The 27,602-nt window shown below is 38.3% G+C and overlaps 1 protein-coding gene across 3 annotated transcripts in view; it reads left to right on the top strand.

Annotated features, from left to right (window-relative positions):
- The window catches only part of Nolo (no long nerve cord), a 186,191-nt gene that overhangs the window by 99,783 nt on the left and 58,806 nt on the right, over window positions 1-27,602 (top strand). For all 3 annotated transcript variants that reach the window (XM_071797746.1, XM_071797747.1, XM_071797745.1), the window contains exons 2-4: window positions 2,022-2,141; window positions 21,877-21,929; window positions 24,116-24,215. In XM_071797746.1, coding sequence (XP_071653847.1) covers window positions 2,022-2,141; window positions 21,877-21,929; window positions 24,116-24,215 — 273 coding nt within the window. The remainder of the gene's footprint in view (window positions 1-2,021; window positions 2,142-21,876; window positions 21,930-24,115; window positions 24,216-27,602) is intronic.

Below are 27,602 nucleotides of genomic sequence, written 5' to 3'. Positions count from 1 at the left end.
CGTTAAGCTCCATCGTCGACGGATCTTTACGGGTATGCGCCGTACGTATGTCACGCGCCGACGTTAAACGAATGCGCGGCGGCGCGAATATATTCGTTCGCAGGACGTGTGCGAACGGTCAAATATACACATCGGTTGATTACTCCGGCGATCCTTTCTCGCGCGCGCGCGGAGCCTTTAATGAAACATGCGGGGAAGAGAAAGTTGGCGTAACCATAAAATATATCAACGCGCTCTCATCATGCTGGAATCTCTTTGTGTGAGTCACGAAAGGGCCGAGTATCCTAAATATGAGCAACATGACGTTCTTGACATTCAATGCATCTCGAAGCAACGAGAAAAGGAAGATATAGTGGTAGATGTACTTGGCACATAAATATTCCCCTAACAATTACAAAAATTGTCGATCGTTGTGGATCTCAATATTGGTCTTGAAAAAAGAATTGTTAAGATTAATATTCTTTTACATTAAAATTTATATTAAATAAGAAGAATTTGGACTACTTTAAGATTGTTACGAATAATCTCAATCTTTTAATCGGTTGTGTTTTTGTTAAATTTGTACGTTTCATCTCTCTTCGAGCGATTCTTGTTAAATTGTAGTCCGATGTCGTCGGAACTCGGAACCCAACGAGATTGAATCGTTATACGCTTTTGCGAGCCCTCATGACTAATGCCGCTTCCGCGGCAGACAGCCGATTGTTTCAACAAAAATGTATTATGCACCGGCAGCGGCGGAGACCCCTCCCGTCGTAAAATATGAATTCCTCCGGTTGGAAAATTTCGCCGGAACGAGCGCTACGTGCGGCTGGTAAAGGGCGGGTCGTTGGGACGCGCGCGAGTGCACGGGGGTGGCTTGTTACAAAAGTTCCTCCTTGTACCGTAATACCAGAAAGTGGATATCCGTTTTCGGGCGGAACTCGGGCCACAATTAAATTGCTTCTTCTTGCGCGCACTCTTTTGTCTCTCTGCGACGACCGACCGACCGACCGACCGACCAGATTTACTTTGCCGTGTACCTCGCCGCGGCGAATCGGCTCGCGGAAACGGATGGCGTCTTTCGACGATGGCTGCGGAGAGAGTGCAACCGCGCGTTTCTGCCGCTGCAGCTTCCGCACGAGTACACGAACGGTCCGAACGGCGTTCCAATTCGACGACCAACATCCGTCTGGTATTCACCGTTTGATATTATCGTGCTTGTATATCGCGCATTATATTTTGTCACTCTTTTCTTCCTCTTTCTGTCTTTTTTGCGACGAGAATACACATTGCTTCTTTATACGGTTTACAATCGGGGGGGGGGGGGATACTGCTTTTCAGCGATTACTTTGAAGAAATCACTTAACCTCTAAGATAGCCTATACTCAGAGACCGTTTCGACGGAATCTTTGAAAGGGTTCTATCAGAACGATTCCGTGATTGGTGATACGCTCGTTGCGCTTCCGCCCTATAAGCGCGTAATATTATTTGATATTAAATATTCATATTAATATTAATATTAATATTAATGTTCATATCTATAATATTCTAGAAATATTATGCACTTATAGGGCGCGTAAATCCGCTCCATGAGACACCAGCCTTACAATCTAATAAATGAAACGAGATAATATACATAGCAGTTTGTAGTGGTTTCGTAATAATTGAATACTATACATTTTTTTTATACTTCATCTTTATAACATTACAACATGTGTCGTTCTCCAACGCGTTGTTAATTCGGCTTCCTGATCTCGTGTATTATTCGAGACCATGACGACATGAAACCTGAAACCGCAGAACTTTTTACCCCTTCGGCAATTCTCGACATTTATTTTCTACGGATACAAGACTCCCCCTCATTGTTATCTATTGTAAGAGCGAAAGCGCCATATATCTCTGTGCAGGAACAAATCGCCATATTTTGTGCCATTATCGCTCATTAAATATGAAATCATATAATATAGATATCATAATAAGTATTTATCTAAAGCTTGAAATAATTTTAAAAATTTAACTGATCTTTGATAACTCTATTACAGATATGCCTGCTGGGCCTCGTCGTGAGCGACAACAGTACCATCGGCGATCATTCGATCACAGAGGACACTTCCGAGATCAGCAATATCGGCAACAATCTCGCGGTCGACGCCGTAGATCAGGTAAAACGGTTTCTCCTCACCTTCACTTTTTACCAATCGCAATTGCCTCGCTCCGCGTGACGTATGCGGTCGGATTTTCGAAACCGGTTCAGAAGGTAATCCTTCGTTTCCTATTGGATCGGAAACTTGAAGAATCGCGGTCATGGTTCACACACAGGAGCGGTGAAAAGGGCAAAGTGGCACACGCCGCACGCTCGATCTCGCGACTCGAGAATAACGTGTTCTTACTGTAGTGTACAAGTGCCAACCGCACGTAGGACAGGCGACGCGAAATTCACGTAGGAATGAGGGATAGAAAGAGAATGGAGAAAGAGAGCCGTGGGGAAAATGTCACCGAAAGCTCCGGCAAGAATAAACATCTTTATTCACGTCGGTCGCTCGACGGAAATGGGTCGCAGAAATCGGACAACTGTGTTGTCGCGTTTTCGCAAAGCGTGCTTTTACCTCGCCTCTAGGTAACTCGCCGAAGAGTTTTATGCGGTGCCTCTCCCAGTTCCGTGAAGAATGTTTTAAGTATTTACTATCCTCCGGAACTTCCGGACGTCACCGGATCCTTCTGATGTCCTCCTGTGATATTTTTCTCTGGAATGCATTTAAATACCGATCGAAAACGCGCGCGGGGAATGCGCTTCTCCTGTTGTTTCCGTTGTAAGTTACTGCTTATTACGCATGACGTGACATCCGGGTCGCGTGTGAATACTGTGGCGAGAGACTTTCCGGCGAAATTTATGACCACAACTCGCGAGACTTACCCGTTACGGTCAAACGTCTCGTTCTTCAGAATTTAACGCTCTATATAGCATCGAAAATTCCTTCCGCCAAATTTAATCCCTTTCGCAGGAGTGACAAATACTTGCAGTCAGTGAATATCCGAGGATCAGCATCCACGATTGAACATTTAACGTGGTATAAAATTTATTTTCTATTTAATTGAAAAGAAGCCAAAATATGAATTACTGAGGATTTTAAATTTTGTGCTGTAAATTCTTAGATCTGCGAATAATTTTCTACTTTGCATAAATTTTTACAGTAGAGAAAGTAAAAGTTTGTATAAATTTTTCACGCCTAGATATATGAAGACATATACGGCAAAGTTACATTTTTCTGAAATTACGAAAAAGATTTATACACCGGAGAATTAACAAAGTTAAAACATTACCTCGACAGAAAAATCATGAAATTTTTGTAACATTCCCATTCAGAAACTTCGTGCACCAGAAGTTTCGCTGTTTTATTATTAAGAGAAGTATAATGAAATTACCCCAGAACAGATTTCCCACTGTGTTTTAATCCCCGGTAATCTTTGTTGTCATTTCACTTATTAGGACGTATCTACAGAAATGTAGACAGAATGTAATGAAAATCGCTCACTTAATATTAAAGTCGAAAAATTGCTCTCGACCGGTTTTGCTACATCCCTTGGCATTGGAATGATTAATGGCTCACGCTTTTCTGGCTCCGGACTGTTCAATTAGCGCGGATCACACGTGACTCCTATAATTGGTCGCTTGTGGTGGATTCTGCTTAAAGTTAAATAGGATTTCGTCCAGCTAAGCAGTAAATTTTTAACGTATCCACGCTCAGATTGATTCAAAAAGTACATCACAGTTGTTCGATTTCCGCACATGAAATCGTCGCGCTTTCACGTCTGCACTTTTATATATGTATATATCTTTATCGCTGCCATGATAGCAAAACCGTGGGATATCGGAATAATATTATTTATCTGACCATGTATTAGCTGACTGTCTTGAGTTTAATAAAATACTTGTCGTAAATTTCGAACAAATGGAAAATATCAAACTGTCAATTATCGACAAGAAAGAGAGAAAGAAATCTATACGCTTCTATAAATATATGTAGAAGCAATTATTTATCGTGTAATTGAGTTCTCTTATACGTAAAATTTAAAATTTAATACAAAATTTAATTTAAAATATTGATTAGAGAGAAACGATGGCTTTTGCAGCCGCATGCTATATACGTATATTAACTTCAAATGTAAACGTACTCGGTGTACGCCGGGCGAATTCTGGTCGAAACTCCTGGCGCTGTCGCGACCTCGCTCTTTTTCCCGGCGGAAGAAATAAGATTTTACCTTTCTTAAGTAGCCCGAGAGAGTGGAAGAGAAAACATTATTGGCGCACTTCTCGACCGCAGTAACGTACGGTAAGAACAGCGTGGCGCGTAGCTCCTTCCCCGCATAGAAATCCAACCCATTCGGTGGATACGCTTAGGCGACCTTAGAGCCGTGCTTGCATGGATGCACTCGCGCCGTTTTCCGACATTAAATCAAGTCTTCTACACGCGATTATATGCGCGCTGTATACGGAGTCGGCTGTAGCCGGCGCGGGCGCGAGTCTGGCGGAACTGCAAAGTACATGTAAATTGCCTAACGCACTTCGTAAATTCCGCTGTCTTGCGGAGTAATCGCAATCTTCCCGGAAAGCCGGGAAGGATAACGCGAAACAGGAAAGTATCTCGCTGAATCTCGTCGCGCGGGCCTCGAGGTAAAAGAGAAATATCTTTCATCTCTACGTTACGCATTACACACCGTTGTAGAACTTACAACGTACTCGAACTTTACGTACGAACCCTCACTTTAAAGTTCGAAGCGATTTTCGAACGAGCTGTTACGCGCTATACGTTTGTAATGATTCTTCGAGGCTTTCCTGCGCGAGAAGACTCGAATGGTTACGTTCGAGTAGCTTTATCACCAACGGTTGTTACGGGAGAAAAATTCTCTTTCGCGATCACTGGTGATATCGCAAGAATTAGGACTTTCGGGAAACTTTTTGATACGGAATCAAAGTTTCACATTGCCGCGCGAGAAGCCATTATAGAAACCCGTAGTAATTAATGCATCAATTTCGAATTTTTTTACCATATATATATGAATGATAGAAAGGGGAAAAAGCGTACTCTTGAAAACTTTATTGTATCCGAATTACATAAAAAATATTTAAGAGATATAACATTTTTCAATATCCAGTTAATCGATCTCGATTTTAAGTTGCGAGACTAAAGTTCCGAAATATTTCCGTCGTTGCGACGAAAGATATCATTTTACCGAAAAGGAATCTTCATTAGTGCGCTTCCGTAAAACAGTCTCTTACTTCCACGTGCTTCTGGCATTTTAGCGGCGCGCAGGAGGCGACTACTCGACTGAACGATTAAACCGACAAATTTCGCGCAGCCCATAATTCACACCTTGGAAAGGAGACTGTGCCGCACAAGTTCGTAAAATACAGTCGCGTGCTCGACAGAAAAATATGTGATCAGTTTTACGGCACGATCGCGCTGGCACCGCGACGCCGGAATACCTGAGACAGGCTCCCACGTGAAAACCGTCGCTTTCCTTCCGTATGTCATTCTATTCTCGACAACCGGAAGCCGCCTGTCGCGTGTAAAACTTGCAAAACTACCAGAGGCTCCTCGTTATCGCGACTTCCCGAATAGTTTCGCGCACACTTGCCGAAGCGCGCTCTAAATAAGCTGAGAGCCACTGATCGCGCACGTACGACGATGTCGATTCTGTCCTATCTCATTTTTATCTTCATTCCGATAGATTTTTTTTTTCCTCTCGCAGGCTCAAACCGCGTCTTACGGTTACGGAGATTGAGGGATGATCGGACAAACTAATGGCTGGTTTGAATGAAAAGGGATCTACAGGAGAATCGCTTTCTCCTAGCAAAGTGCGTTGCACCTTGATGCGAAATTGAGTAGCTTAAGATAAATGATTATGGATCGGCTCTTATAAAGGTGCCATTTCGACGAAAGTGTACTACAACGTAATAAGTGATGGTAATGAACACTTCGTGATTATGTAATCATGTCGAACAAAAGGTTTTTTCGCGCCATTGTAAAATTCGTACGCAAATACTTATTTTCGTTATTGGACGAATTAAACTTAAGAATTCTTGAAGAGATAATATAATTTTTTAGTTTTTAATTGGAGTCTTTTTCTTTACAAGATCTTACAGTAAGACATTGAGAGAAAGAGCTATTGTTTACTTGAAAGCTGTTATTCGAGCAAATTACCATATTTTTTGTTGCCAAATATTTCCACTAATCCAGAACCAAAATACAACTTTACCTTGTACGCGCTTTCGCGTACAAAAGTTCATTCAATTAATATCAAATATTCAGCGGATAACGATAACTCTATACTTTTGTGAGATATTCACGATAACCGAAGTTGCAGCGGATAAGGAAAATAAGGTCATATTCCGTACAGGAAGTTGTACACAATGCACATATCGTGTGTATGTACTTCCACGGGATATTTCACTGTTTCTCGGTGATTGAATTGCGGCAGCGAACATAAAACTAACTTTGCGAATACGCCGCCGCGCGCCGCGGCGATATAAGGCGGATTTGAAAAGCGAATTAGGATGTCGCGGCAGTATCGAAATATCGTTTGTTTTCGACGTATATTTTCAGTTCCTCCGCGAATACCTCGCGAATACCCGATGAGATGCGTGTCCCACGAAGTTTTGCCGAATACGGAAAATTTGGTATATAGTAACGTAGACCCTCCTTCTCCTAATGCAATTCTCGCGAAATGCAGCTTACGCAGCTTCGAAATTGCGAGTGTCTATAAACTGAATTACCTCGTGCGGGGATGGTAATGGCATCGATTAAAGACGTTTATGCGACCGATTGGTTAATTTACTTAGGTCATCGTTATTTAAATTATATTCACGCACGATTCAGACGTTGTTGAAATTGACGAGCGTGGAATTGATCCCACATTTTAAATTTAAAAAAAATTCCAGAGGTTTCGTCGACCATTTGCTGATTAATTTAGATGAATGTAGAAAAAAAAAGAGAACTCACATTGGAGTCCGTAGCGAACAGCGACTTTCCAAGAAGTATTTTCTCGTCTCTCAAGGCGCACGAAGTTCATTGTGCACGGTAGACAACCATTCAGTCTGTACCCGAAACCCGTGCCAACCCTTTATCTTCTAAGGAGTATAGTCGAGCTTTTATAAGAAAATGCAGCGGGATAACCCACGGAACGTGCCTGCCCGCACATACGAGCGTTGACCTACGGACTTTATGAATTCTTCTTTACGCGCGGCTAGAAATGCAACAGTTCCGAGGACGCAGGTGCGATTTGAATCGAGAAATCTTTCATAGAATACGTTTTAAATAAAACATTAATCGAAAAGCGTATATTTCTACACAGCTTTATTTTCGCGGGTGATTAAAAATGGCAAATTGAAAATAGATTGCAATTGATAAATTTTATAGCCAGTTTCCAAGGTAGACAATTTTGTACGAGTAATTGGTTGAAAAAACCCACTTTAATTTAAAATAAAAATTTGTATATCTCTATTATATTTAGTTTTCGAATGGAGAACAGACATCCCGAACATGGGGCATGCATGCACGTTATTTACGATGTTATTGTAAAACGTTATATACATTGTCAAGATATTTACGTAAAAATATATTTACGTAAATATAATATAATATACGTAAATATAAATTTATATATAATAATCTTGATCTATATATAATAATTACTTTCTACCATAAGAAGATCATTTGAAAATGCATCATGAATCACTGAAATGACATCACTCCCCGCTGATTAAATTTTCTCAAACATATTAACAATTAATACGGTTTGCTCGATTATCACAAAACAGCGTATCTACATGTAATTGACTGCTAATAAATTATTTTTATTTTTATAGCGCTATATTGTGAATTGCCCCCAGTTATTCTCTTATATTTGTGATCCACTTTTGAAGAGATATGAATAACTTGCTGCTATGAAATTAATCAATTTGTCTCGTGCAAATTTAAACGCAGATTATTAGCAATTTTTCTGGCTAACGTTTTACGCAATTTAATTATCCTGATACTCCATAAAGTCTTCGTAATAGTCCCATGCCATAAAGTCTTCGTAATAATCCCATGTTATAAAGTCTTCGTAATACTGTCATAATAATTTTGTCACTTATTTATACTGATAATACATTGCTATATGAGAGAAGGGGGAATAACATAACATTTTTTTAACGTAGCAAGTGATACAATTTATTTTTATCTTGAAATAATATTGAAATTTTTGTAACAAATATTTTTGTGTACGTTTCTTTGTATATGAACAAAAGAACTGAGTAAATGTAGATATAAAACTATTTACGTAAAATACATTATGACACAAAACGTATATTGCTTGACGACAAAAAACCAACAAGGGCTTCGAAACGCGAAGCGATCGCTTTAATGCTTGGCCGTGCGTGCCGTTACAATGAGCATCCAAATCTCTTTCTTCGTGCTATCGCACAGAACATCGCCGCTCATACCCTTCTAGTGGTACTCGCAAAGTATGAAGAGGGTAGAAAACTGTCGACGGGGCACTCGCGACTCTACTACGCTTTAACAGCCTAATTGCATTTAACGGGTGTTCGGTTTTGAAGGTATTCTATCATGGTTACACGCGTTACGGTGCGACTTAACACGGACTGTCTCCGAAACCGTCATACTTAACGACGCACGTTTGCAGAGGCGAACTTGAGAAGGTATGGCTTACAATCACCGTAACTGATACTAATGACATTTTGAGCAGATCGTGTACTTAAGGCACGATTTCCCAGCATACATCCACAAAATGCTGCTCGATGAAACATGAAATATTCATGTAGGAATATACGAGTTTGTAATATCGCAGAAAGCAAGTTTCTTGAAGTTTTGTGGATTAACTGGATGAAAATACTGATCTGAAGATATAAACTGTTTTGTATCCATTTTAACATAGACAATTATTATAGTGATTGTTTAAAATTAATTAGAGATCAAATGTTCAATTTGTTTCTGTTTTGTCTGTCATGAACTTCTCATAAATTTATATCCAATTGAAAAGCTCTCATGTTTTAGATAATATTTTTTTCTCAGTGTTAAAGGCGATAGAAGACACGCATAAAGATAAAAATGTCCATACTGAAACTTATATAGCGATCGAATCATGACCTTTGAATAACATTAAAGCGGCGTTCCTGTCGCAAGAGATACGTGACAAGATCGCCCAGCATATTACGTATCTACGAAACGCCAAGAGACATTAAAGAAGATAAACAGGCGAGAACTTGGCCTCATTCATAATTCATGCCGCTAATTTCTCAAGGTGGCGTGCAGTCCGCGTTATTGCATTATCCGGAAAATCCTTGAATAATTCTCATCCGACGAACTCGCGGCGCGAACTTTCGCCCGGTTACCGCTTTATCCGTCATCGCCCTCTGTAAAGCCGTTGTACCGTCGCGGTCGTTCCAATTGCAACTGCGCGAATGCACGAGCGTTTTGCGTTCCATCTCGAGTTAGATCCTAGTCAATTAAATTAAATTATTTTTTATAACCAAAATGTTCTTACTGGTTCATTAGTTTTTCAACTCAACGGATAGAAATGGGAATAGAATTTGATAACGCACCATGACATCAGCTACCGAAACGTTTAAAAATCATTTCAACCTAAATTCACGAAGAAAAAAAAGTTGGGAAAATAGTACAAATAAAAATAATTGTACAAGTTTTATTTCGCTAAAAGGGTCGTCGATGACATTTATGTATGAAAATGTTAGTTTTATTTTTAGTTTATTTTTAATGTCACATTTTATACATTTGACAAAACATTTTTGCATTTTGAGTGTTTTTCTCTTTTGAGTTCTTTTTTGTCCAGATATCTAAGATTCATAAAAGATTTGTAAGCCATATTGTGCCTAAACAATGCCTAAACGGATGAAAAGGCTAACGACGATATCCCATGATTAGTCTGAAAATTTTCACCTATGACGTCCAATCGGTTAATGATATTTCGACGCCGCGGCGGCGGTTATTGCGAGCTACATCCGCAATCTAATAATTTCGTGAATCATACGGTGGTCACGCCGTGAACGGAATAATTGAAATTCCGCTCCAGATACTCGTATCAATTGGATGCGCATTTGTTAATTTAACGCCACTCGCAGCGCCGAATCCACACTGCCGATATCCGTTTTCCTTGTATTTACCGGTGAGCGAGTTCTGTCTAAGGTCTGAATAAATATTTCCCGCTTTGCAATCTAGCCAATATCCGTTAATCGAAGACCGATACCATTATCTGTTATCACGCAGAATTGATTGCGATACTAGACAAACAAAAGCGTTGTGCTTTACAGAGGATTTTGTCTCTACATAGACGGGGCACGGGGGTACATACATCCCCGCATTTACAACCGTTGTAATATTCATGCAGATGTTTTAATGTGGATTACATTGTTTATTGCCAACCTGCTTTAATACTCGACAACGAGTTCCGTTCCGTTTACGCACATATTTGATTAAAGTTAACGCAAAATGGTCGAGACTTGTTTAATAGAATTATTCGTTGAAATTCTGAAAGAGAGAGAAAGAGGGAGAGTGGAGAGAAGAGATGAGAGAGAGAATTTCATGCAGCTTCTACTATTAAATTATATAATAAAATATTTTTTTTTACCTTTAACAGGAAATGGCGTAGCGTAAAAACTTTTTACGAAAAATATACTGAATGTACATTTTGATATAGGGACAAACCTCTAAGGCAACTCTTTCCGAGCTTTTCCAATAAAATTACAATTCTCTTCCGTTACAATAGAATATATTGTGCACCTGGCTAATTTGCAGTTATTAACTTATTGCAAATGTTGTTTAATAACTCATCTTATGCTATACTACATGAACTCTGCAGCAATTTTTTAAATACAATGAACGTAAAATTATTATATAATTATGAATATTAGATATGTTATGAATATTTTTGTGGCTGAAACAACCATCACTAATTGTAGCATGTAGCATGTAAATCACACGTGACTTCAAACACTTTTACAAGAATAATGCTTACTTATGAGAAATAGCAGTCTACTTTTTTGCATAACTCCTTAAGCAATTATTTATCAAAACAACCTTACGAAAAATTCAATTTCCGTTGTTTCTAATTATCCTGCAATTTCTTAGTCAACTGGATAATCACGAGCCGGCATTCCCCCGGGGTTGTTCGTAACGGGTTAGAAATCGGAGTACTTTGTTTCGCACGGTGCAATATAGCCGCTCGCAGGTCGACTTGCGCAATAACAAAGCCTCGGCCATAAGTCGCGCGGGACGTAATCGCGCGAGGATCGTTCTGTCTTATAAAACTTTTGCAATTTTGAGGGAGGTGTGACTGACGTGTAATAACCTCCGTGCTGCCGTCGGCGATGGCTTCGGACATGATTTCCGGCCCCGACCGTCGGTCGCCGCCACCGCGGATTTCATAACCCCGCGATATCGATTCGCGAAGCTTCGCTCACAAATTAACTCGAAGTGGAATCCGTTTTTTTTTCTCACATCCGTGAACGCGAATCCGCGGGTATGGACAAGTTAAATTAGCCATTTTGCCATTTTCCTTTCTCTTCCGCTCCGCCGTTTCAAGCAAACGTTGTTTCACTTGATGCGAAAATTACGACAGCACGCGAAAACAATATTTAGCCGTTCACGTATTAGATTGGATACAAGGTTGTAATTAGAAAGAGATCAAGTTTATGAACAACATGTCGAAAGGATGTAAAATACTTTCAAAAATAATAGTAGGATCGATTCACAATGAAATTATATTTAATTTATTAAAAATGCAAGTTATATATATAATATAAATATATAATATGTAAACTTTATATGGAATTGTACATAAATGGTTATAGTTTGATGAAGTTAATATTGATCCGCATAAGTATTAGCCTGCGTAAATATAACGAGGTACTATAGTACTTAATTGATTCGATTTCTCAAATTGTAAGATAGATATCAACGATTTTACCTTAGATTCTACCTGAGAATAAATATTTAATATTATTCCTGCCTATAACGCGTACTTTTCTTTTTGTCGATATTACGAGCGAGCTCTCCATGCCTGGACGAATCTAGGACACGCAGGAATAGAAAAGTTCATTATGTTTCGTTTGGGCCGCGCTAATGAATTTCCGGGAAATTAAACCTGCGCTTTTACCTAACGTGGTAGACGTTTTGATATTTATCATGGGCACGCCGCGAAACTCGCTTAGCCATTTTAACAGCCGCGGTAATGACGCGAAAATGTATCGAAACGGTGATTGCATTTCGTGCAGAGCTTTGGTATAGCATCACGGTCTCAGCCATTGAAGTACTATTAATTCCGAGGTGTAATACCCAGTTTCCCATCGCACACAGCATAGATAAATATAAAATAGCGCGTGCATACAAAAACACATATGCTTTATTAGGTTTTTTTATAGGGAATTGCGGCTACAATTTTTCGAAATTTCAAATCAGTTTACTATTAATAATCACTTCGTACGTACTCGCGCCGATATCGATTATTAATATTACGTTAAAAGTGGAACGTTAACTTTTTTCGCATTGCGCTCTCGTTGATTCTATATTTATATTTCAATTTTTCATTTCCGAAAGTTTTTATACAAAAATGAAATAGAAATATCGGCTGAAACAAAAGAGCCTATACGTGGATCAGACCAAAAGCATATATCTAACCGCGTTGCACAATGAAATAGTTATCGATTATGCAAACACGAATTATAATTAAATGATCACATCGACATTACTGATCTAATTAGTGACGTGTACGAGCCTCGTAAGTATAATGCGAATGTAATGGACGAACTTTACGCTCGAGAATTATAATGGTCGTAAAAAGTTGAAGAAAAAAAAGCGATTAAATTAAAATTCTGGAATATCACAGTGCGTCTCAGCCGACAAGGCGAATGTTTTTCTACTTGAATTCAATTTCGGACGAAGTTATTTTCCCGGCTGCGTTGACTTTTATGACTCCCCCCCCCCCTAACATTGTTAATTCTTTGATCTCGGGAGATTATCGGATGACAAAGTTAATGAAACCCGAACCGAATAAATCACACAGGTAGAACAAAAACGCGGGAGGCCGCGAATAATCATAAATATATAGAATAATTCCTCCCTCTTTCCATCTCCCCGTTATCGGAGGATATTAGAAACCCCGACTCGCGAGCGCCAACGATCTCCCTCTCGGTTTTATCGTCCCATAAAGCGATTCGCCCGGGGAATCATTCTGTATTTAACGTACACTCGAACGAGCCATTCGCGTTCCGTAACGCTCTATTACGGCGAATAAAAATTTGTATTTTACGCACGGCGCACCGGCGAAAGATAATTTTGTGAAGGACAAAACGCGAAACGCTAGACTCACGATATAATCGTTACATGCTGATTCCATCGCGCATCGGTTGTCGAAAACGACCGACGATTTCGTCTGCGTCGAGAACCATCATCGCGGCGCCCATATCATGCTTGTAATTGCGAGTAATGGGTTTCACAGATAACAGTGACACTCCCTTTATCCGTAATTGTCGAGTACCTTTTATTTCGTCGCAAGATAAGAATCTTGATCTCGAGATCCCGAATTCGGTGAATTCCGTGAGTTATCGACCTTAACCTTTTTTTATGTCGCCAACTTGCGTTTAATTTAATGTAATTACGGCCCGACCATAAATTTCAGAACGCTAAGATAGTAAATCTGTTGAGACGTTAATGTTTAAGAGAGAATTCTCACTTCTGTTTTAGATGTACGGCAGTTCGCGAAAGCATTCATGCGGTGGTACATCTGTAATTAGAATGAATAAAACGCTTTTGATGCGCCACTATATATATTCTCATATTATCGGTTTTACGAATATTTGTATAGTTTGCATAAGACTATTTCGAACTGAAGTGTATGTACAAGCTGTCGCTAAAGTCATTAAACTTTGTGACTGTGTTCTCACTCAACACATGTTGATAGACATTAATTATAGAATACTGTATACATATACTGTGTCTAAATTAGCTAATATAGAGAGCTGAGAGAGAAAGAGAGAGACATGAATATTATAAGAAAAATATGTTGTACAAATGATGGGATGAGAACACCATTCTCTGGTAAATTTTTTAGCAAAATTACACGTAATACGATCGACTTTAGATCAAATAATACTGACGCAATATTAATACAAAAGGCAAAATTAATATGCAATATATGGATAACTCAATAAACATTCTTAGTGACATCATTTTCTCGAAATGGACCAACAAAAATAATCGCATCCAGCATCGACGTGGTATTAAGTGAGTGCCATTCTCAATCAAAATCTTTCCGAAAACAACGGAGGGAAGACGATTATTGGGAATGCTCGGTGACGTGCCGTGAAGGTACCTCTCTAAGATGCGTATCTGAGATTCGGTTGAAGTGGTTCTGGGGCTTCCATTAACAATGAGGGTAGGGGTTTTGGCAGGTAGCGGGCTTGGATTTCGAAGGGTGACAAAGGCGGACGGAGGAAGACGACCGACGCGGCGCGCGACGAAGAGAAACTGTCCCCCGTTGTTGCTTTCGATAATTTGGGAGTCTAATGTTTCGCTCCCCCTCGGCATTCGGGAGAAGCGTTTTGGAGATCCGGTTGGGGCGAAAGAGGGACGAGAGGGAAAGGAAAGGCTGGAACTGGGCGAGAAGACGGGCGAGAGGCGCGAGAGAGAAAACAAATTGACACCTGCACGCGAGAATAGAATCTCGGGGCTGTGACGGGAACGAAAGCACCGCCGAAGGCGATGGGGAGACGATTGAATAATGCAGGCGAGAAGTGAGGAATCTGCTTAAAAGTCCGATCATCCAGTCTGCATTCTCCAATTGTTGCCCACGAGAAAGAAGACAGCCGATAATATTGTCAGCGAGGTACCGTGGTTAGCCAAAAATATTAAATCGGCTAATAATGCAAATTCTAACTTTCTATCAGTTTTATAGTGTAATTTATAACGTTATTGAATTATAATATAGCGCGATAGAGCAGAATGAGACACGCCGATTAATTCTCTACGTATTGAAGAAGAGTTTAAATATTGAAGTAACTTGATAAGTACTTATAGCACAATTTATTTGTCATAGAAATAATAAAAATAATTTCATGAAAGGGGCTAGCGAACCAAGCTCGTTCGTAGTGCTTTATAATTATATCTTACAATCGACGAATAATATTTCAATAATAAAAATAATTGATATTATTATGATATTAATAAAAGGTATAGATAACATTTTATTAGAATTTAGTAACTCATAATTAACTCTTACGATTTGAGAAAATATAAATAGGTATGACCAAAACTCTATTTATATTAATTATTGTGAAGAAATTCAGTATTGTATATATATTATCATACATAAATAATTAAATATACCGTTAAGAAACATTTGTTCCTTTTACTTGTCTATATAAGTAATGCCGACCAGTTACCATTGATCATTATTATTATAGAAGTTACTTCCCTGCAGTTGTCGGTTTTCTCGTTTGTGAAATGCAGATAGATTCTCGCCATGAATAAATCTCTCTTAAGTATCTATGCTATTCTTCGAAGGGACGAGTTACTATCTCACGCTGCAGTTTATTGTGCAAGTAGAGATTCATTAGCACTGCCGTAGTATATTATGCTGATACCGCGAAACATCTCATTTCGAGATACGGCACTTTTGCTCAGCCCCCCAAAGTAGAATTCTCCGAGATTTATTTCGACGGCTTCTTATCCCACTTAAGACATCAGTCTTTTTAAGCCTATTACGCAGCCCTTTTAATATCATCTCTCTTTTCCTTTTGGATGTCTCGCGGGCCCGTCGGCGTTAACATATAAACGACGGAATTCGATGGCAGCTCCGTATATCATAATTTGCCGCCATAAACATTTTGCTTTGAAAATAGCTTTCGGATGATGTACGCGAATCGGTTTATCTCGAAAACGTATCCGTATCTTGAGAACGACGCTGACTGTCGCGCGTACGATATAATATAGCGATAAGTAAATCTGCGATCTAATCCGCTGTCACATCACTGACAGTATCTCATCATTTTGTAAATCCTTTCGCTTATATTATTGCATCCACGCATTGAATAAATAAGTACAGGTCAATACTTCTCTCAAATCACAGTTATTTTAGGCATACGAGCTGCATTAAATCGTAATATCGAAAAATCACGAGTTATGAGAGATGCATACTTTAATGAATTATGCATATACATCGTACGGAAATTTTGTATTATAAAACGCAGCACGCAATTAATTCATACAATTATTTGCTTCGAAACAACGCTTCGCTGCTAAACATTCCGGACGAAAAGTACGGAATTTCTCAATTTATACCAACAATAAGTCAAATTTAACCTGCTAAACTGTCTTAAAGACGCGTCAAATGAGGGTACGTGCTTAAACGCTCTCGCTCTAGCGTAGCGTAGCGTCACAAGCGACCGTCATACATCGTCATCGCGCGGGAGACGCAACGAGCTCGATGCACTCCAACACTTCATGTAAAATGATGGGCGCGAAAGGCGCCGAGGCATTCATTATGCGATGCTCTTGCATACGCGCGTATATGAGCGAGTTTATACGCGCGGTCTTGTTTGCGTTGCGCTCAGGCCGAGGGAAATTAAGAGACTAGGTCGCAGGTACGGGCGAAGATTACGGGGGCGGAAAACGTGGGAGCAGCTCACAGCCGGGAGTTTACGGCTGTTTACGGTTGTTTCCGGGGGTGTTTACGTAGCGTCCGAAATTGAGAAAATCAAGAGGCTCCGTCAGCAGAGCTGTAGAAACGCGCGCCGAGAAAACTGCAGATGCGCGAGTTGCGCGAGCGGGCGGCCTCGCCCGATGAAAGGTGACCGACATCGAAGGGATGTATGTACTTTGAGAAAATCAAATGCGCCAAACCGAAATCCGTGAATATCTCGTTTGAGTCCTTAAGGGAAAACGAGAAAAAGCGTTCCCTTTTACCGGAGATTCTACGAGTATTGACGGTAGATATTGACTTCAGCAGCGGCATAAATCAAATGCCATTGGAAAATGATTAAAAAGGCAAATGAATTGAGTCAAAGAAACAATCGAAGAAGTCCGCGCACAAAAAAATTTTAAATAGCTACAAGGATATGATGAAAAATTAATAAAGAAACTTATTTTTGGAGAAAATATTGTCAGAAATATCTGTTAGATCTTAATATAAAATACTGTGCTTTTATCTTATATTTTATATAAAAGTATACGGACACTATGTAAAAGTATACAGGCACTATTTTTAATGCTTCCCGATAAAGTTCATATCTAAACAAAAATACTTTTTTACCTTTTTTACTTTTTTAACATATTTTTCACATGCAGATATTTCCTTTTATTATGTATTGAATAACGTGATGTATCTTGAATAGTTTGTTTTATGTTACAATATATCGATTTACTTTTGAATCATTCTGGAATTTTGCAAAATTTTAACAGAATGTTTAATAAGATGTTTAATTTTGTTTTTACCCGAGCCATTTTTCCTTGAATGTAAAATATGTGAATGAGCTATTTCAGAAGAAACACATCGACTATATCAAAGGCAAAATTTAAAGGCACATCTAAATTAAAGTTTATAAAGAATAAATAGGCGAATATATAAGTTATAGAGGTGTGAGACATCGAAATTGAAGCAGCTGCTGCGGTCAAAAAAATCAGGGCGCGAAGGTAGATTCCGTGGATCACCGTGGACGATAATGGATGAAACGCCGATAGAGAAGGTGAAACGTGGAAACGAAGGTCGGCGTTGGGGAAAGACAGAAGGGTGCTCCTTGGAGGGTGTTCGCAGGGTTGCCTAGTTCGACGATAGAGTTTGAATAATGCAGACTTGCACAACGCTGCTTAAAAGTGATCGGTCCACCCTCCTCCTTCCGCCCACCCCCTTTATCCTCTCTTCTCACCGATCCCTTTAGAATCTCACTCTCAGTTCGTCTAAGAGTACGAACTAAGATTGATTTTGGATTGGATGGGAATTGGGAATAGTGAGCCTGTTACTCTGTAGCAGCCCTCCCCACCCCCCTCTCTCTCTCTCTCTCGTTCTTCTCCTTCGTCGCGTCGGTTTGATTTTCTTTGCTTTTCTGTTTCCTCCCGATATACATACGTACACATGCGTTTACATAGTCGGGCGTAATATGTTTATGTAACTGGAAAAGGCGTTGAGGATGCGCTATATTTACGATTTCAGTTGAGATTTATTACCTTGGCGATTATATAGAGAGAAAATATAGAAGAGTCAGTTTTCGGATTAAAAAACGACAATTACTAATAACACTACATAAAGTTTACAAGATATATACTTACGGTATGATCTAGTTGACGATCTGGCTCGATATGATCTCGCTTCGTATAATTTACAATTTTATTCATTTACTATTATCTACTACTTTCGCGTCGTATTTTCGTATTTTTCGCATTCCATTTTAAGAATCGTACAATGGATATTAACATTTTCATCGTCGCATTCATTTCGCATTCGCGGCTATCGCTCGCTTTCACGCTCAATTTACATATTTCGCTGCGTCTGTAATCACCACCGGCACCGATGGAATTATGGAAAGGACGTCCTTTGTGGACGTGACCGTATATAAAAGCCCGGTCTCTGGGCGAGATTTATCCTGCCGACGATCAACTCTCCCAGGGGAGTATAAAAGTGCCAAATTAGAGTGGTACAGCGACTGGGCCAGTGCCGTGCCTATATAGGGCACGGCGAAAGCCCGCATTGCGGAATGAGAGATCGCCTATCGGGCTATCACTGCTCCCCCTACCCTTCGCGATGCCAATTTGCGAGAGATCGCAATTCCAGATGATGCGAGAACATGCGAATCAGAAACTGTCATTTATATTCTCATTCTAATTCGGTCCTCCACAGAACTCATTACGTTCTCGACGACATTTAATAATTGACGCATCGTTTAATACAATTTGTACGTATACTATGTTCTTGATTATCATTCTCATTTCTCGCTTTCGAAATGTTCTACCCGCGAGTTCCCAGTGTAAGGGAAGTTTAGTTTACAACAAAAATATCCTGCAGCCCGTAGTATATTTATCAGACTGCAGCACATTCTCCGAAGGTTTGCCGTTCCATGATTATTTTAAATCAAGTGCATTCCGTCTTCTGCTCGTTTATTATTAGTGTTGTGTTACTTAAGATTGAGTTGCATCACTGAAATACGTCTTTTAGAAGAATAATCTTTCCCCTGCAGTACTCATTAAAAACTTGTAAAATTAGACGCTTTAGTTACAAAATGCATTGCACAGAAATAAAACTGAACTAAAATTTTCAAAGTGTCTAATGTCTACCGATATTTGCCGTTGGACAAACCAGAATGGCGGAGAATAAATATATGTATTGACGTATCGTTGTGTCATCGTAACTAGCGATGACACCTAGGTCTGCATCGGCGCCGACCGAAACACCGCATTGCAGACACCCTTTCGAGACAACACCGGCATCGATATCCTTTTCCACTCACACAGACATTATATATTTGTATTCATAAAATTTACGGAACTTTACGAAATTTTTGTGGCTCGGTATTTTTAATTTGGTTACCCCACGATCTCCTCTCGTTCTTCTACCTTTCATTTCTCTTGTCATTGCTTTGCTTTTATTGTCTCCTTTATTATTATTTCCCCGGCGATTGTTCATTACATATACACGACTGCACAAAAGTCGAGCTATTTTTTAGGACTTAATTTTTAAGCGATTAACATGCTTATAATTTTGAGGCAATCTTTGATGTTGTTCAACGATGTAGCTTCTTTTGTAAAGGAAAATAATGTACGAGCGACGTAATAACTTCTACGAGATCGTTGCTAGTTTGTGGCAACTCGATCGTAGGAGTGCAACTATTTGATCGCAGATGAATATTGCCGTGTCTGCGAGCCAGCGAAGATAAACGGGATAACGGATGGTGGTCTGCATTTTGAAAGTGATTCTCGTGCAGCGTGCGAGCGGCAGCTCGCTACACCGAACCCGGCTCCCGCGAGATCGATGCGTCAATAATTTCCTACGACGATCGTAGCTCGTTCGACTCGCCGACATTATTCATCGTGCGGAATTCCAAATAAAACAACCGAGCGGAATCACGTTAAAAGCTTTCTGTCTTTTTCCACCAAAACGATTCCACGTTTCCTTCTGCCTACTGCCTGTAGATATTTCTTTCTCTCTCGCTCTCTCTCTCTCTCTCTCTCTTTCTTTTCTTATCGTCCTTATTCTGCTCTTTTCTTACCAGGTACCCTTGTACTCATTCTTTCGCTATTCTCGCTCTTATCCATCACCTTGGTTTTCTCTACATTCTTCCAACGCTCCGTTGAAAAACGTGAACGTGAGCGCAACGAAAGGGATAGTGAAAGAAGGGCAAACGGATAAAACAGAAAGAAGCACCGTGGAAGTAAATTTCACAGCGCAGTTCATGAAGAGTGCCGGCAACGTTACACATCGAAATGCCTCTCTCGTTCTTTCCGTATGTGATAGTGCAACGAGAACCGGCGGGACGTAGGTGGGAGGGAGGAGGGAGAGTAGAAAGTAGAATAAAAAGGATTAATTGTTCCCTCCATCTTTATCCTTTTTTTTCGCTAAAAACCCGGTACAATGGCTCATTATCGGAGATTTTTACGTAAGGAACGAGCGCGGATCGAGGTAGGATCGATCGAAAGAAATATTCCCTCTCATATCGCGCGCTGTTCTGAGAGGGGATACGTTAACGACCCGCGGTTGATATAGTCTTCTATAAATTTGAAAATTTTTCGCTCGCTCACGACATCTCGCACGTGAGGACGTTAACTGTCTCGAACGCGGAAAAAATGTGAGAAATGTGAATTAGATATATTTACATATTAATACAGCATCCCTCCTCCCTTCCCGTTCATCTTTTACCAAAGCACTACATATATTATTTATGCCCTCAATTTACGTTGAAAATATGGAAGTATATTATTTTCTTTTATAGTATATGTAATCTAAAAATTTGTAATCTAAAATTTTTACATGAATGTACCCTTATATTTATAAAACGTATATTGACACAAGAAATTTATCTGAAAGTGATAAAGTCGAGTAAAATACATTTGTAACATCATATCATATATTGATAAAATCAGGTCTTTCTCTTCTCATTAAATTTTTGCATTCCGTTTCTGTAATTTCTTAGACAGTGTGGCCGAAATAAATGCACGCGTATACCGTCGATTGCTCATCATAAAACACCAGAACATGAATTCGTCACGATGGCCCTCGGTTTTCGGACCACGTGGCGAAAGTGAATTTTTGAAATCTGTTTCTCAGACGTAAAAACGTGCCGGGAATTACGACGACTGGATGTTGCTGGCCGGTCAAATTTTTATCACGTTTATTCGCGAACCTACTGGTCAGAATGAGGCGATCGATGCGCATAGGCGTCACGGCGTCTGAAGCGCGTTTTACGTTGCAGAGAGAGAAGACCATTACAGACGCCGATTACTGCTAGTAGTCGGCTCGTATGACACTTTTACGAGCGAAATAAAAGTCTGACAATAGGGGACAGAGAGGCTGTAATGGGGGTCAATAGCACAGTGCGTTGGGAGACAAGTCAAGCCCGCGGAATAATGTCTCGCAGGCAAAACGTCGTTATAAAGAAAAATTGTTTTAAATATACATCAAGATAATCGAGGTCGCGCGAAAATGAGCGCGCTAACGACTAAGACATGATATACGTTTTAGATGAGTAGAAGTAGGTTTTTAGGATATGAGTACGCGAAATGATTTCATGATTTAACAATTAATATCGGTTATTCAATTTAGCTTATTTGCCTTCTCTTCTATTTACATTTTCAACATACAATAATCCGAATGTAACGTTACTCTTTTGTATTTCAGAACGCTGGTTGGGGAGAATGGTCACCGTGGTCGAAGTGGTCGCCGTGTACGAAGTAAGTCATTAATTATTATAATAATTTATGAATGTTGCTTTAATTTTACAAATGTCTAAAGTGTGTCGCGATACATTTCCTTTTAATTATGGTTATAAAACATTCTTTAATTATTCTTTAATTATTCTCGCCGTCTCTTTACGACTAAAAACGAGTTACGGGAGTGCCGCGAATGACATTTGCTTTAATTCCATGTTCAGCTCTCGAGAGGACACTAAGAAAATCATTCTTATTTCAAGAACTTCCGTCCGACATTTCCTCCGCGATAACGTATTTTGTATAATAATATGCCCGTCTATGTACACATACGAGACAGAAGTTCTTACTTCTCGATGAAGAAATCGTATTCCAGAAGAAATTCTGCGACACGGAGAATGGCACATCCGGCGTACACATATTGTTCCGCGGTAGTCGTACGACAAAAGGGCGATCTTGACGGTGGCCTCGCCTCCTCCGCATGCAAGGCATGATCCAATCCCGCGATTTCTCATCGTCTGTTTCGTGCGGTTCTAATATTGAGTCCTACCGGTAACACAACCAGAATGTTAAGCGTCCCGGAACTCATTTTGGCGGCCACCACCGGCAATAAGTTTGTTCCCGACTCACCCCGCTCGTTTTTCAGTTATACAGAAGTGGCCAGAAACTAGGAGACGTAGCAATTTATGGCACTTACAACTTGCGAACTGCACTTGGTCGGGAAACCCTTATTGTGTGATCTACAGCGCTCTACTTATTGATGTTTCTACACCATCTGCACGTACCTTAGAGGGCTTTTCTCTCTATTACAATTTCTGATATCACCAAATTAATAAAAAATATATGTAATAATAATTATTATTGGTGCAGTAATTAATGATTACGTCGCAATGATTTTTTTTTATTACTGTAAATGATAATACCGCCTGTAGGAGGTATGAGGTATGACCATGTAATAATATATCGTCTTTAACGTAATTTAATTAGTGTTGCAAAATTAATAGTACTGAATAATAGAGAATAGACTTATTGCGTATTGCGTGTATTATTTATAGTCACTTAAAAAATGAACCCATCCGCAACATTATTTACGTAATTACAAAGCTTCGTAATTGGAATTAATCTGTACGTGTAATGTATGCTACGTATTATTATTCCAATTAACTAATTGTTTGTGCGTCGGTTATTGTTCAAAGCAGATAATTACTATCCGTGTAGAATAATGCGATAAATCGATATCGACTTGTCCAAAACTAGAGCCAAGTCGTGATCAATTCAATCGGCAGAGCCCATTTAATACGCGATGGTTATACTATATAAATAGTTAGGTAATGCGATCCTCGTTTCAACGTATATATTGTACAACCAAGAGATTCATATAGCTAAAAATCAAGAAAGAGAGGGGGGAAAGAACAAGAATACGAACTACTTTATCACGTAATCATTTATCCATTGATATTATTTGCATACCGCTATATTAAGGGTACTCGGTTAATTTGGGCTCATTTTTCCATATTTAATGACCCTTCTCCATTAGCTTATCTTTTATTTCTCGTGTCTTGGCACTTCTAAAAATTTCCCGACATCTTAACTGCTTTTTTTATGAATTATAATTCTATTTCGGAGAATTCCGTATTACTCTTACGAGAAAAATAACCTGAAAAAGAAATTCCGAAAAATATCCACGTATCTTCTCGAGCGTCACTTAAATGAATTTGCAGTTGTGATTTAATACGAAATCTATACTAAGAAGCAAATGACGAGTAACTCACAAGAATTGTGTTAACTTTAGTCGAAATATTTAACGTATAGAAATAATTTATATAATGCTTTTCGAGTAAAGGACTTTGACTTATATATGATCGTATAATTGGCTTATAAACACTTCAAATCATAAATGACACTGCTATTTAAATGTGCGAATGTATTTTGCACTTCCGAGCGAGGCCAACTTATACTTGTTAAGGTAACGCAATTTCCAGCGAATAAAGATCGCTCATGAAATTAGCGTGAAGTAGTAAATTGAATTAACTAACTGCGTCGCGACGGCACGCAGCGGTGAAATGCAATTAAACTCTTGACGATTTCAGCGCGCCTGGATTATGAAAAGTTTATTGAATAAGCGTGCCTAAAGGAAAGACATCCGGCCGAAATACGTTTAAAAAAGTCATTATACTTAATTCACTGATAAAATTTCTCCGCTCTTTTAGGACGTGCGGTGGCGGAATCTCGCGACAACAGCGTCGATGCAGGCGTAGATCGTGCAAGGGGAAAATCTGGACTACCCGATATAAAATCTGCAATCCGGAGGTGAGTATTTCCCACGTCTAATTTGTCTGAGAACTTATCGCGTCGTGTTTCGTGTATCACATGGAAATTCTCAGCTTTATGGTATCTTTTTCTTACATGTATAATAAATTTTATCGTCATAACTCAATTTGCTCTAAAATAATGATACATGAATTGCTAAGATAAAAAACGAGTTTTAAATAAATTTTAGTGAGCAGTTATTTAAAAAATTAATTGTTCCATCACTAACAGAATCTTAATAGCCCAGTCAAATTAAGATTTTTGGATGAAAAAATTGCCGGCAAGCTGGAAATTGGTATACAGGTTCATTTTAGTGTTCTTTAAACATACTATAAGTCCCCATACATAGAGCATGAGCTGGCTGCGCCATCTTGAAAAAAAGAGTACAAAAATGGGTTTTTTGCGAATAACTCGGAAATTATTAGTTTCACGAAAAAAAAACATTCAGAGCAAAAATGTAGCTGATAAAATTCCTTGCAATTTGGTTTTTTGTAGAACTTCGTACGACCATTAGTTCCCAAGATAGAATTTTTTGAAGCATTGAGCAAATGAGGAAAGAGCTGTTTCTTCGAGTGTTTTTTCAAAATATCTCAGTTCTGGCTGTCCGAAAGTAAAAAATGCATACAATAAAAGTGAAAGATAATTAAATTACCTACAAAATGCATTATTTATGTTATACCGCGCGATTAATATTTCTAGAAATATTACGGTTTAAATGAAATTTTGACTTTTGGAAATTGTGAGAATAAATATTTCCTCGCAATATAAGTCGGAAATGGATAGTCCTACGTAAAACATTGTTAAAATCAAGTAGAAAGGTTATTAAATTTTCATTATTTGGTTTTTGACCGATTTGCATACGACTAATAGTATTTTTGATATCCGTAAAAGAAACGGTTTTTTAGGTACACTTCTCAAAATGGCGGACTTTCGAGTTATCTTTTTTAAAAAAATACACATGTTTCTTGAAGTTTATTAAATTATCTTTAAAATGATTTTTTATTTGACTTTCTGTGATGAATACTTCCAGAGATATAGCCTTTTAAATATTTGTTTATGTTAAAAATTTCTTAATAATTTACAGTTTTTTTACAAAACATGACATAAAATTACTTTAGAAAAAATAATATCGACATTTGTTCAAAAGTTTATATGCATATGTATGTGATCCTGCAGTGGAACCGGTTTTGAAATGAAAGTTTTTAAAAAATTGTTATTTTAATTATGCCTTTCTTAAGAGTTTTTGTAAAAAAATGGAGTTTGCCACACTTTTTTGTAATTTTCTCAGTTTCTATGAGAGATACGTACAAAATGTTTCAGACCAAATTTGAAGCTTATAAAATTTCCTGAAAAACAGTATATTCAGCATTAATATGTGACCAACAATTATACCAACAACAGATGCTAGAATAATGTTACTCTTTTTTCCTCAGTTTACCGTAATTTTTAATGATTTAAATATTGTCGAAAAAATTTATTTGGAAATTTTTGCGGTCAGCGTAAGTTTCAAATCTCATTATACATGATGTAAGCTTCCCGTTGGTCTTTGGGTTAAATTTTTAAGACAGGTAGTATTCGAGATATAGGGCGTCAAAAGTAGCCGCAACAAATTTTTGTTTTATATGCAGTTTTTTATGTTTTTATTGGTTTAATTATTAGTATTTCAACAATAAATATACATCCCTTACTTGCACTGTGTGCTCGCCTCTGTATATAAAACAGAAATTTGTTGCGGCTACTTTTGACGCTCTATATCTCGAATACTACCCGTCTTAAAAATTTAACCCAAAGACCAACGGGAAGCTTACATAATGTATAATGAGATTTGAAACTTACGCCAACCGCAAAAATTTCCAAATAAATTTTTTCGACAATATTTAAATCATTAAAAATTACGGTAAACTGAGGAAAAAAGAGTAACATTATTCTAGCATCTGTTGTTGGTATAATTGTTGGTCACATATTAATGCCGAATATACTGTTTTTCAGGAAATTTTATAAGCTTCAAATTTGGTCTAAAACATTTTGTACGTATCTCTCATAGAAACTGAGAAAATTACAAAAAAGTGTGGCAAACTCCATTTTTTTACGAAAACTCTTAAGAAAGGCATAATTGAAATAACAATTTTTAAAACCTTTCATTTCAAAACCGGTTTCACTGCAGGATCACATACATATGCATATAAACTTTTGAACAAATGTCGATATTATTTTTTCTAAAGTAATTTTATGTCATGTTTTGTAAAAAAACTGTAAATTATTAAGAAATTTTTAACATAAACAAATATTTAAAAGGCTATATCTCTGGAAGTATTCATCACAGAAAGTCAAATAAAAAATCATTTTAAAGATAATTTAATAAACTTCAAGAAACATGTGTATTTTTTTAAAAAAGATAACTCAAAAGTCTGCCATTTTGAGAAGTGTACCTAAAAACCGTTTCTTTTACGGATATCAAAAATACTATTAGTCGTATGCAAATCGGTCAAAAACCAAAATAATGAAAATTTAATAACCTTTCTACTTGATTTTAACAATTTTTTACGTAGGACTACCCATTTCCGACTTATATTGCGAGGAAATATTTATTCTCACAATTTCCAAAAGTCAAAATTTCATTTAAACCGTAATATTTCTAGAAATATTAGTTGCGCGGTATAACATAAATAATGCATTTTGTAGGTAATTTAATTATCTTTCACTTTCATTGTATGCATTTTTTATTTTCGGACAGCCAGAACTGAGATATTTTGAAAAAACACTCGAAGAAACAGCTCTTTCCTCATTTGCCCGATGCTTCAAAAAAATCTATCTTGGGAACTAATGGTCGTACGAAGTTCTACAAAAAACCAAATTGCGAGGAATTTTATCAGCTACATTTTCGCTCTGAATGTTCTTTCCCGTAAAACTTATAATTTCCGAGTTATTTGCAAAAAACCCATTTTTGTACTCTTTTTTTCAAGATGGCGCAGCCGGCTCACGCTCTATGTATGGGGACTTTTAGTATGTTTAAAAGAACACTAAAATAAACCTGTATACCGATTTCCAGCTTGCCGGCAATTTTTTCATTCAAACGCCCAAAAATAATCTAATTTGACTGGGCTATAAGGTGAATAGAGTAAGCAAAAGAAGAAAGTAGTGATAAAATATTATATTTAAATGCGAAATATGTCATAGCAGAAGGTTCAACAAAATGTTGCCAATAACGAAGTTAATTTCGCTCTTAAATCAGCAATTTTCAAAGGTAGCCGATAATTTTCCACAATAGAAGATTCTCGGTTTGTCTTTAACGATGTAGAATATATCAGAAACGTATAAGGAGAACCAGCGTTTCGCTTTATACGTATTAGCGCATTCAAAGCGAATGTTATCAAGCAATGATGTGGG

This window comes from Temnothorax longispinosus, chromosome 2 (assembly GCF_030848805.1).
Source record: "Temnothorax longispinosus isolate EJ_2023e chromosome 2, Tlon_JGU_v1, whole genome shotgun sequence".
Taxonomy (NCBI): domain Eukaryota; kingdom Metazoa; phylum Arthropoda; class Insecta; order Hymenoptera; family Formicidae; genus Temnothorax; species Temnothorax longispinosus.
The sequence above is the reverse complement of the archived record's forward strand: the minus strand, read 5'-3'. Positions and strand labels throughout refer to the sequence as shown.